Raw genomic sequence first — 12,859 nt, 5'->3', positions numbered from 1 at the left:
CCATAAGTGGGAGGCTATCATTCTCATGGAATATCTATAGAGTTATTGCTGTGCTTCCAATATGTAATTGTACTTATTAACCCCAGGTTTTGGGCTTCTGTGTCAGTCCAAGGCCACAACAGTGAATATCTGTGCCCACTGTAGTCCCCACCCCCAAATTTTTCAACTGTTTCATACTGCATGCTCTGGGCTGCTGTCAGTTCTATCTTTGGACCCACTCACCATATATAGTTTATATAAATTGTATAAAATTTAAGTATATAGTAATTTGGTTTCATATCTTATGGCTTCATATAAACAAGTGCATTCTGTATCAGAATACAGAATCAGCCCTGTAGCATCAGCTGCTATGACAGATGTAACCACACTTCTGCTAATTATCATCAACTCCCCAGCTTAGCTTCCCAGTAGGAGCTTAGAGCTCAGTGAGCAAATAAAGTACCACTGGCACACATAATCCCCCAACAATATCAAAAATGGGGAGTTTCTGTGGACAACGTTGAATGCATGGAGCATTAATTTTATTGGCGGAATTGTAATTTTTGGCTACAAAATGCAGCATTTCTACGCATAATCTTTTTTTAAGTTTTTAGCTCTCCTTTAAATACAACAATTTTCTCAAATCTAAATTAAAATTTTTGCCTCCTTTATTTTATTGTTGGCTTTATAAATCAGATTTTTATTTGTTTTGTGCTTTTAGATTGTTCATAGAACTCTGGCAGCAATGTTGGGTTCCCTGGCGGCACTGGCAGCATTGGCATTAGTAGGAGATGTAAGTTTTTTTTCTCATTATAATTTTACTGGTAATCTATTGGAATCCTATTTACATATAAATGCACAGACACAGGCTCTTTGTCCTCCAAATGCTCTATATTTACTAAATTTTTATGAAACAGGGCTGCATCAATAATATTTTGCATGGTTATGGGATTTGCACATATCCACTACATAATGAGAATTTTTCATTAAAGGGATTTTGTCATGATCTTTATGGATTACTTTTTGTTCCTAAATTACACTGCAAATAATTCACTCTACCATTTAATTTTTGTTCTTGAACCAACAAATATTTTTTAAGCTGTAATATTGGTGTGTAGGCATCCATCACAGTGCATTGTGCCTGATTCTGATCTTTGAGAAGGAGCCAGCACTTCAGGGTGGATCTGCTTTGAGACAGCTATTGTTTCTCCCCTTCTCATTGGACTTCAATGAAACCAAATCTAGTGGTAGACATGAGAATAGCACCCATGCAAGAAAAAGCAGAGGCGTCAGGTAGTTGCTGTCTAATGGGCTGCTGTGGGGGGGGGGGATGAGGACGGGGTGACATCATTCCAACTTGCAGTGTAGCAGTAAAAAGTGACTGAAGTTTATCAGAGCACAAGTCACATGACTGGGGGCACCTGGGAAATGGATATCATGTCTAGCCCCATGCCAAATTTAAAAATTAAACATAAAAAAATACTATTTGCTCTTTCAAATAACAAATTTCAGTGCAGAGTTCTGCTAGCGGCACTATTAACTATGCATTTTGTGTAAGTGTAATTTTCTCAACAATATCAATATAATTATGTCAGAATGATCAATATTTATTATGATAGTCGTTAACTGTTTTTGAGATTAATTTTAAAGCAAACTTCAATACCTTATATGATCAAACATATATTTTAGCGTGGAAAAAGCTCTTTAGTTTGACCATATACTGTGAACATAAGCCTATTGACCCTTAATATCTCAATAAAATATGTGCCCTGCCATTTCACATTGCAGCAACAGGGCCTATACAGTATGTTCATAACTGCAATTTTAAGAAATTATCTTTTTCTCCTCTGCTTTCTCTTTGTGCTATGATTTTGTTAACTTAGTGGAAATTAGGCAGTATAGCTCATGTTGTAAACATTTTCTTGAAAGAAAAAAAACCCTTTATTATTTATATCAGATGTTTCTGTAGCTTTTAGATCTACAATAAGTCATGTACAAAATGTTGGTTCATGTATATGAATAAAAAGGTTAATACATGAAATTAATTTTCACTATACATGCCTACAAATTTTCCTAAATGTAGCTAAAATGTAGTCCCAATGTAGAGTACTGTTAATCATAGGAAAGAGCAATTTAGCTATTAAGTAAATGATGAATAGCTAAAAAATAGAATCTGATCATGTATGCCCCAAAGCATCCCTTTTTATTGAATATTCATTTGCAGCGGAACTTAACATTTTCCAAAGTACTTAACCATGTACAGTATTCTAAATGAACAAATTAATTTTCCAAATGACCATGCATGGCTTAAGAAAGAAGTTCTAATTAACATTCATGAATTCAAATCTGAACGGCTGATTAACACATGATGTGGGTATTCAATAAAGCTAATCACTTTATGGCTAATTAAAAATCTTAACTCACTCCTTTATTATTTGATTGCAGCGACCAAGCTTGGCGAAAGTGGTGGAGTGGATTGATTATGAAACACTGGCCCTTTTGTTTGGCATGGTAATTACATTGCTTTTGTTTTTTCTTTTCAAAATGTATTTTCAAATTCTGAATTGTGTTACAAATAGCCTAATATACTCAAAGGAAGGGTAAGTACCATTGTGCTTCTATTATATACACCACTGTTTGAATAACTCAAGTCTGAAACTGTTTAAATAGTTTGATTTCTAAAATGTAAAGCTGGTTAAAGGGAACTCTGGCTTCCATAGAAAATCTGATAAAGAGGCCCACATAACACAGAAACCCCATAATATACCCATCACAGTTACCTGTTTCTTCAAAAAGTATGAATAAATGCCATTTTATATGCTGAAATCCAGATGGTTAGCAGTTCTTCTCTTTCAGCATCATTTGAAATCCTGACATGGAATGAGGGACTAAACACTGATGTTACAAATCCCAACAACTACTCCACAGTTTACAGACAGCATGTGGGAACTACATAACCCACAATGCACTGCACTGTGATGTTCCTTTCCCTATTGAAATCACGTGTGCAGAGAATTGTGGGGTTTGGAGGATGCAGGCTAAGGACAGCTGGCTGTTGATAAAAAGTAACAGTGGTCAGCCAGCTCGGCAAAGTAGTCAGAAAAATCAGCAGAAGAGTAGGGGGCTAGGTTAAGGGAACTGTCAGAAACCTTTCAAAGTCATGAAAAGTCTGCATATTTTTGAATTGATGTATATTGCAAAGTTGCTTGAAATTATGTTTACTTTTCAAAAAAGCTTAAGTTATGTTTTTTTATGAGTTCCCCTTTAAGGGGAGGCCTACAAGGCTGACAAGTTGACTATAAAGTCCCTCTTGTTGTGAGGGGACATTGTGTGCCGGTTAGGAAGCATCTTTAGCATCGCAGAGAGACAGGCTACATCTTCATGTGTACAGATATTCAAGTACAACTTGCGTTTCATGTGTTTGATGGTTTGTTTTTCAATGTCTTTATGCCATGACCCGTTCTTGCTCCAAGAAGCAGCAAAGTAGCACTGATTTTCTGGTTTATTGACCTAAAAATCATTGCATACAATATACCAGCACTGCATTAGTCCTCTATGACATCTGAAAGACATGACAGACTTAAACAACTCAATAAGTCAGTGATTTCTAGACACCTTAAATAGCTGTTATTTGCCCATTACCCATCACTTACGACCTGTAGGAAACACTGGACTGCTTTTAACATAGGTCACTGCAGTTTTCTATGAAGGTGCTGGCAACTACATTAGTTTCGCAAATGAATGGGACAAATGAATTACTCGCTCAAAAGTTAGTTGTGGCACTAAATTACTGGTAAAAAAAGAGAAACTATTTGTTTAACAATAAACAACGTAACAAACATCCAGTATAGCATCTATTTTGCTTACATTTGCAAGAGCAGATAAAGGTAGCCTTGTTTCAAGCTGGTATTCGATCTACTTCATAATGATGAATGCTGGTTAAAAATAATTGCCTTTGCAGTATTTGTTTTTACTTTAAGATGGATACTTAATACCAATACATATAAAATGTAGGTGCAATGGGGAATAATCTGCTGTTCGTGATCTGGTAGAAGCCCCCAAAATAATTTACCTTACTTCTGCAATTCAAGTAATTGGATTCAATAGCTGCTACTTGTTGAATCAAAGCAAGTCTTATTTGATGAAGCTTGATTATATATTAGTGACTGAACAGGAAATGTTACCATGGCTACATTACGCACAGACTTCCATCGTGTCATCAAGACCTTTTAGTGCCAGTGCAGTTTTATCCGATACCTTATTTACCTTTTTCCAAGACTATGCTTTAGTGTTCTGTTTTTCTTCTAATGGAGAACATTGCAACATGCTTAACAAAATACAGATGATTAGTATGTAATGTAAAATTGAATGGACCTATAACTTATTCTGATGTTGGGAAGTATAGATTTTAGCACTAAAATAGCTAATTTAGAGGGAACAGTGTTAAAACCTGGAAAAGATACAGTCATCTGTAACATGCATGTGACCCTTATTAGCAACAACATTTCTGTGCTGTTTTCATTCCATCCACCTAATTGATGAGGGAGGTGCTTCCTAGAATACAGTGACACATTGAAATATGGTGAAAGAAACTGAAAAAGGGAAACTGGAGGCATTAAACTATAATCTCTGCTATTAATGCACTTTCTCCAAAAAAGTATATTGTTTACTCTTCAGAGTCTTGCAAGCTTATAGCCATCTCTCTCCAAAAACATAATTCAGAGGGTTTGAGAAGGTTTGTTGGAAATCATGCAAAGCATATATTTTTTAAAAGTTTCTGCAGAATCATCTGTGGAACTCCATTTATTTGATCCCATGACTGAATGTTTCAGTGAAGCGACTTACTGTATGTCTATTATTACCCATTGTGATGTTGAAGCTGATTTATTTCATGCGGCTCTTCATTAGCACCTCTCCAATTTGCGCATAGCAGGATGCATGGGTAACTCTTCAACCAGAATGGACAAACCAAGGTTTTTATAAATATGAATATATAATTTCTCTGAAGTGTGAGCAGTTTGGAAAAAAAACAACTTTTTCCTCTCTTTTTCATTGTCTTAAGGAAATCCATTATTAATAACAAGAAGAAGAAATATTTATAAAGCCTCAACATAGAGATTACTTGCAAACAAACAAGAAACCGATAACCAATTCGAGAGATAATGTGGGCCCTGTCCAAAAGAGCTTTCAATATAAAAATTGCTCATTATTGTATTTTTCAGGAATAATAGTGACAAGTTACAAGCATATCCTTCATCTTTTCAGCAATTCATCACTACTTATTCATATTTCCTTTTTATTTCCATATTTATATTATGTCCACAACATTTTTGTAAGTTCTATCTAAAGATACAAGCATTGCACATTTTAAGACAGACAAAGTATAAAAACTTCACAGTTCATTTTATGCTTCAAAGAATATGTAACCCACCATCCGAAATACTGGTACGGGGTCTACTATCCTTAATGCTTGGGACATGAGGTTTTCTGTATAAAGGATCCTTACATAATTTGGCTCAAAATAGCTTGTCTAAAGGTATTTACAAAGATGTAACATTAAATAAACACAATAGAATTGTTTGAATATGGATTTATGCAGCTTAGTTACCATCAAGTGCAAAGTACTGTTTTATTATTGCAAAGAAAAGTAAATAATTTACAAAACAAAAATGATTTGCTTACAATGGACTCTATGAGAGATAGCCTTATACTTTGGAAGCTTCTAGATATTGCATTTCTAAGTAAAAGTTCTCATCCCAGTATGTACTTTATTTTTAAACACTTTTCTTGTTTTACTTATCTTTTTTTATAGATGATTTTGGTGGCAGTGTTTTCTGATACTGGATTTTTTGATTACTGTGCTGTAAAAGTAAGCATGTTTTTACTCTATTCACATTAATAAAATGAATTGTAATGTCTTGGAAAACATCTTGAACAAAAAATATTTGTTACAAGATACCACCTTCAAAACTACTATATGTTAATCTACAGTAAATCATCTTTTAAAACCAAGGGCTAGCTGCGATGTCCCAGAGCACGGAACTGGTTTAATGACAATCAATCCCTTTATGCATCTGGTAGAGAACAGATGCTCAACAGGAGCACATCTCAGTGTGTATTTATGGCTTATTCCCTTCAGGCAGCACCTTGCCCCAGGCAACAGTCTCCTATAAGATTCACCTCCAGTCTCTTTTAGGCAGTCCAGCAATAGGGAAAGTCAGTGTGAGTATTCCAGCTGCACTTGTGTATAACATGGTTATAGTTCAACAGTCCAGTAACATAACATGGGCAGCCCTGAGGAATCACAGTCCAAATGTAGGGGACCCCGCAGCTTATCCCACTCTGTTGTACAGCCATGAGCCCACACTTAGGGTTGCCACCTTTTGAATCGTCTGAGACTGGGAAGCGCCATGACATAGATGGGTGTGTCAGGGGGTGGGGCTATGACTCAGCGATTGGCCGATCGCTGTGTCAATCAAGGGAATCCTGCCCGGTTTTCCTTATTTGGAAAACCGGTCAGGAAGTTTTAACCCAGGCAGCCCTTCAAAATACCAGGCTGTCCGGGTCAAAACCGGACAGGTGGCAACCCTACCCACACTGCAGTAAGTCTTTCCTGCAACTTCCTCCCCAGCAGGCACTCCTACTTCCTCCTGACTTTTCTGAGCAAACAGATTCCTGCCCATGTGACCTCCCAGCCCCACCCCTTTGTGCCTACAGCTTCCAGCATTATCAGAGCTCTTGTCACACTAGCGTTTAATATCTACACATATATAATGCATATTGCTGCCGTGTTTCTGTTTACCATTGGAGATTCAACAACCTCGCCATATCAAATAAAAATAGCTTGCATATATTTAGCATGCATCACAGTTATCTGTGCATGAAGGATTTTTTCTATTTGTTAAATCAGAAGTCTGCTGAAGCATTCTGTGTCAATGGTAATGATAACATAATGCATTATGCTTGAACACATGCTTTGTATTCATCTTTTTTTATAAGCCTAAGTCAATTAGTTGCTAGATGTTAACCTCCACACCGTATTTAATAGCATGGACTTGTCTTATTAACCTCTGTACTCATTGTTTTTATTTATATCTCTAGGCTTACCAGCTTTCCAGAGGAAGGATCTGGCCCATGATAATTATTCTCTGTCTTATTGCGGCCATTCTCTCTGCATTCTTGGACAATGTTACCACTATGTTGCTTTTTACTCCAGTCACAATAAGGTAAAAATCGTTCATAACACTTTATGTGAAGACTTTGATTTACCTGCTTTTATTGAAAGTTACTTATCCAGCTCTAAGGGACAGATACAAAAAAAGTATTTTTTTTTTATATTGCTTGATATTCGGGGCAAACTTTTTTTGCATTCATATTTATGCCCTTTGTACTATGGCATTTTTAAATTTTTAACATTTCTTCATTTCAAGTTTGAAAAATCAGTGGATATAGGTAAAAAAAAAGTGTAATAAAAAGTAATACTCCCTGGGATTTCTTCTGCATGAGATTACCTGAGAAAATAAGAGTGGTTTCTTTTATTTTGATAAATTTCTTCTCTCTGTAACTGGTCTCGTCTTATGCTTTTACATTCTTACATCAGCAGCTCATAAGAGGTGTAAGCAGTCGTGATGACTTGTAGACATCTGTCTGTAAACTATGAGCAGTGTTGAATTCTGGTACATGAAATCTCTCTGCTTTCCATAGTGGGTGCGTAACAGATTCTCTAAAAAAGCTGAGAAAATTCAGGTTCCAGGTTCTTTCACAATAAAAGGTTGTGTGGGTAGAATTAAATGATCATCATAAGGTGAGTTGGCAAAGGGTTTGAGTGAGGCAGACTATATATATATATATATATATATATATAGCTATAGCTTTTTTTTTCATACAAAGTCCTGTGAATGCAGTCTTTTTTCACTAAATATATGTAAATTTTTACCAGCACCAAGGCATTTAACCACTTTATTGTGCACCAGGTCGGATTATATATATATATATATATATATAGAATAAGAAGGATCAGCACTCACTATATTGATGTGAAGAAAAATTCGCTTTTTATTATTTACATCATAATCCGGATTATGATGTAAATAATAAAAAGCGAATTTTTCTTCACATCAATATAGTGAGTGCTGATCCTTCTTATTCTATATATCCTGAATTTGATCGTGCACCACGAACCAGTTTAATGATCGGAGTGCTGGTACTGCGGGATTACATATATATATATATATATATATATATAATATATAATATATATATATATATTTGTGAAAGGAATACCAGCACTCCAGTCTAGGTATTTATTTCCTTTTAAATAGCTATGGTGCTACATTTGTCTTTCTATTTTTACACACTATGGGGCAGATTTACCAAGGGTGGAATAGTAAATTTGAATATTCGCCACCTAAAACCTGCCGAGTTCATGTACAAGTCAATGGTAGAGGTCTGTTTAGCCATTTGGAGATGTTAACAGCCTTCCTGACATTTGAGTTTTTCTTTTTCCAGAGAAAAACTCAATTCATGCGAATTGAATACGAATTCGAGTTTTCGGGTCGGAACCATTCGCTTGATTATTAGCTATTCAAAATTTTCACTTAAATAATCTCCCATTTGAATTGTGAGTACATTCAAATTTAAAAAAAAATCCCATGAATTCGAAATTAAATCTTTGATAAATTGGCCTCTATGTCTCTTGATTCAGAGAAATCCTATATGCATTGTCATTACTCAAAACACCATAGGAACTTTAATTTTTGGTGTATTTTTTATCTGGTGTATACAATATAATAAGCTATTCTGCAATTCTCAAGGTTCCATGTACCTCTGATACTGAATGTTGGCATGATAAGTAGAAAAGGAACAATGTACAGGTGTAATTAAACTGGAAATGTTTACAGAAGATTTTAAGCTCTAGAGTTTTGCTGACATTCCCTAACTTCTGGTGAGCAATAGGTTTGTTTGCCCAGGGCTTCATCCGGTACCGAGGGAAATACCCGTTTTATTCATAACATATTGTACTTCCATCTGTAATCAATGTTAGAAGTTTATGTGCTTATTGTTTCAAATTTCAACTTGCAATCTTTGTTGCCTTCAACCTAAAGGTACCTTATAGTTAGTAAAAGTTTTGATAAATTGGAAATTTAATCAAAAAGATGGGAAATTCTTCTGGACTCGCCAATCCATAATAAATTTATCCCATTGCTATATAAACAACCGTAAGAAATTAAGACTATTTTTGATTTCCTCAACCAAACATTGTATTCTGGTTGCAACCTATTCCCCTTATGCTCTGAGTCACTGCCAGATGTTCCCAGATCTAAAAGACTGATTCCAGCATCATAAGAAAAAAAAAAAATTATTAAAAAAAAGCAGTATTACGCATCTACTACAGTTTAGGTGCATATTATATATATATATATATATATATATATATATTAGTTCTCCGCATCTACTACAGTTTAGGTGCATATTATATATATATATATATATATATATATATATATATTAGTTCTCCGTTAAATGTAGGAGTTGTGATTTCTGATAATGTTAATGCAATTAGGAACTAGCAGTCAGACACTTGTGGAGTTTTACAGTCATTTTCAATAAATACTGGGATTAAAATAAGCTTCCAAAGTTCTGATATAGTTGGGCAAGATTAGTAGGTTTATTTTTAATCTAAGTGGTCGATACAGATAATTAAAACAATTACTATATCGATCAGCCTTGCTTTTTCCAAGTAATTTTAAGTGATGTCAAGGCATAGGTTTTTACCTGAATGTATGTATCAGAGAAGAGAAAGAACTGACCCATATAGCTGCACCCTCCCATTCATCGGATCAATTAAACCTGTATTTTAACTTATACACACTGGACAATGTTTTAATGTTCTATTAAAAGTTACGTTTTATTATGTTTACACATGAGCTTTCGTATTGAATGGATGGGAGGGTGCAGCTATATGGGTCAGTTCTTTCTCTTCTCTGATACATTCTAATATATACTTGACCCTGCACACCATTCTCTGCGCTTGATGGTTGGTGATCCCTAACCTCTTATCATTACTTTTACCTGAATGTACAGTTAGCTTATGGCTTTCTGTATGGCCATTCAGTACAGTGTAGTTTCCATAGAAACAGAAAAAATATTCCAAACAGATTGTATGTTCAAATAATTCAAGTACATACATTAAAAGGAACTTTGTACTTAGAGATTATGAATTCTTACTGTTTCTCATTGATACTGTTTTTTAGACTTCCTTTTTACATCAGACTTTAACAATTGTGCACAACTAAAGCAGCTTATTAATGTGATGGGTCTCTGCATGCAGGTTTAAGTCATTGTACCAGCTCTTCTTTAGAATGACACATTTCAGACATTTTTTCTCAGCCTCAACACATTTTATTCCTTCTACACAATTATAGCATTGTTATATGTTAGGTTAAGTTTTGGTGTTTAAGGGAAAATGCCAAAGTGGCGATTACATTAGAACTGACTTGCCATACACAATAAAACAAACCCAGCTGTATGGAGAACAATGAAACATGAATCACTAATGTGTTTCAATTGACTTTATTTGAGGACCCCGGTCCTGAGGAAGCATTCTTACTCCTGTGCCATTTCTACAACATGTTTAGGATTGATATTGTGTATTTTTGGCAACACAAAATCCTTATTTGCAATGTACTTACAACTGAACAAACGTAACGGAATTATATGGATAAATTTGACAAATTTCTACCCTTGCATTTATCACTGGCTTAATGCAAGTATCAGTAAAGACGCAGTCCAGCAACAAAGTGATAGTGGGAGCACTTACCAGTACACAGCCAACTTCTGCGTGCTGCTACATCCAGACTGCTATCCCAAACGACAATGCGGCGCAAAATCAATGTAGAGGAACGGAGCACTGCAGGGCCAGAATAATATGTTAAAAAAGTCAAAATTTATTATAAATCCATTAAAAAGAGAGAGAATTAAGGAGAGATGCTGCTGTAATTTTCACTGGATCTATAATAAATGTTGACTTTTTTAATATATTATTCTGGCTCTGCGGTGCTCCGTTCCTCTACATTGATTTTCTCAGTAAAGACGCCCATTAGCACTGCAGCTGGAGTTTTCCCAGCAACACTCTGTAAACAATGAGGTTCTCAAGACAGTTGCTAGACTGTGGCCAAACACATGAACAATTTCTTGCAACATGGCCATTTGTGATGTTGCTCAGGGAAATGTTGGGGACATTTATGTCCCATTACATATGCGCCAACATAAATACACTTAAAATAATCAATGCCGATTCTGTAATAACAGAAATTTTACAGCTTAAGATTTGCCAAGTCCCTTTGCCACAAAATGGAAGGCTAGAAAATAGGCAGTTATCTAATTTTTATATTGCCATTCATTACACACTTGAGCAAATCTTGACAGTGGAATAAAGCCTAAAAAATTAAACATGCTCCCCAGCTCCATTAGAGCTTAGTGTTATGAAAGTATTTTCTAATGTACCTTCTAATGTATGTTCTTTTAAAACCATTTGACTGATAATATAGTAATACAGTAAAACCACTGGTTCCAATACTTTGGTGTGTGCTTCCTTGCCTATTAGTTATCGGTCTTTCTACATATTTGACTTCAACACACAGTCAAGAGACAGATTGCTAAGAGGGAGATAATGAAGGTAAACTTGATTTTGTAAACAGTACAGAATTTAGAAACCAGATTTAATTCCCCTTTAACGTTCACCATTAAATTAACTTTAAGTATGATGTAGATAATGATATTCTGAGAAAATTTGCAATTGTTTTTCATTTTTTTTATTTGTGGTTTTTTTTAGTTATTTTGCTAATTATTCAGCAACTCTCCAGTTTGAAGGTTCAGCAATATGGTTGCTAGGGTCCACATTAACCTAGCAACCATGCATTGATTTGAATACGAGACTGGAATATGAGTAGGAGAGGGCCTGGATAAAATTGAGTAATAAAAAGCAATAATAAATAGCAATAACAATAAATTTGTAGCCTTGCAGAGCATTTGTTTTTTAGATGGAGACAGTGACCCCCATTTGAAAGATGAAGAGTCAGAAGAAGAAGGCAAATAATTAAAAACTAAAAAAAATTAAAAATGGAGGCCAATTGAAAAGTTCCTTAGTACTAGCATTTTATAACATACTAAAAATTAACTTAAAGGTGAATTACCGCTTTGATTTTAATTTTTATCTAAGCTCTGACAACAGAAAGCATTGGAGCCATGTGAAATAATCATATTTATATATTTAATAGCAGTAGGAAATATTTCTTCTTTCCTTTCTCAGTTTTTCTAAGTCTTCCTTTATGTTACAAAATGATATAGTTCTTAACATACAGATCAAGTGCATTAGAGCAGCATTAAACTACTGCCTCTCTTTATCTGAGATCAGATAAAAATGGGGATCTGGATTATGGTGGATTTTGTCTTGATCCCTTTAGTCACTAGTAGCAATTCCAATTTCCACAATAGGGGAAAGAAGTTGTGCTATGTTATTTGCTATTCTATTCCGACTGAATACTAAAACATCACTAAAAAAACATTCCTTGTATTTCATTTCAAGTATTGTTACTACAACTTATAAATCTCTGCAGCTAATTCAATATTCTAATAAAACGGTCTATGCAACAAAGAAAAAGATTATTGAAAAATCATTAAAAATATTTTGTATACAAACCTAGTGACTAGGAATGATATTGCTCAAGTATCTCTTAAAACAAGGTAGCAATGAGTTAATTGAATTAAATTAAAAGGCACAAAGTGTGTGTAAAGTTTGTAGTAAAGCAATTAGTGCTTCCTAAAATGAGCTGCTGGCTAATGATTCCTTACATAATCTTCTCTTGCCTCCTTGTTATAT

General features: G+C 34.8%; 1 protein-coding gene across 3 annotated transcripts in view; it reads left to right on the top strand.

Moving 5' to 3' along the window:
- The window catches only part of LOC108708435 (P protein), a 155,470-nt gene that overhangs the window by 82,336 nt on the left and 60,275 nt on the right, over positions 1 to 12,859 (top strand). For all 3 annotated transcript variants that reach the window (XM_018247127.2, XM_018247125.2, XM_018247126.2), the window contains exons 10-13: positions 701 to 772; positions 2,425 to 2,490; positions 5,792 to 5,848; positions 7,081 to 7,205. In XM_018247127.2, the coding sequence (XP_018102616.1) occupies positions 701 to 772; positions 2,425 to 2,490; positions 5,792 to 5,848; positions 7,081 to 7,205 (320 nt within the window). The remainder of the gene's footprint in view (positions 1 to 700; positions 773 to 2,424; positions 2,491 to 5,791; positions 5,849 to 7,080; positions 7,206 to 12,859) is intronic.

Source organism: Xenopus laevis, chromosome 2L (assembly GCF_017654675.1).
Source record: "Xenopus laevis strain J_2021 chromosome 2L, Xenopus_laevis_v10.1, whole genome shotgun sequence".
Taxonomy (NCBI): Eukaryota; Metazoa; Chordata; class Amphibia; order Anura; family Pipidae; genus Xenopus; species Xenopus laevis.
This window is presented reverse-complemented; position numbering and strand designations above follow the sequence as displayed.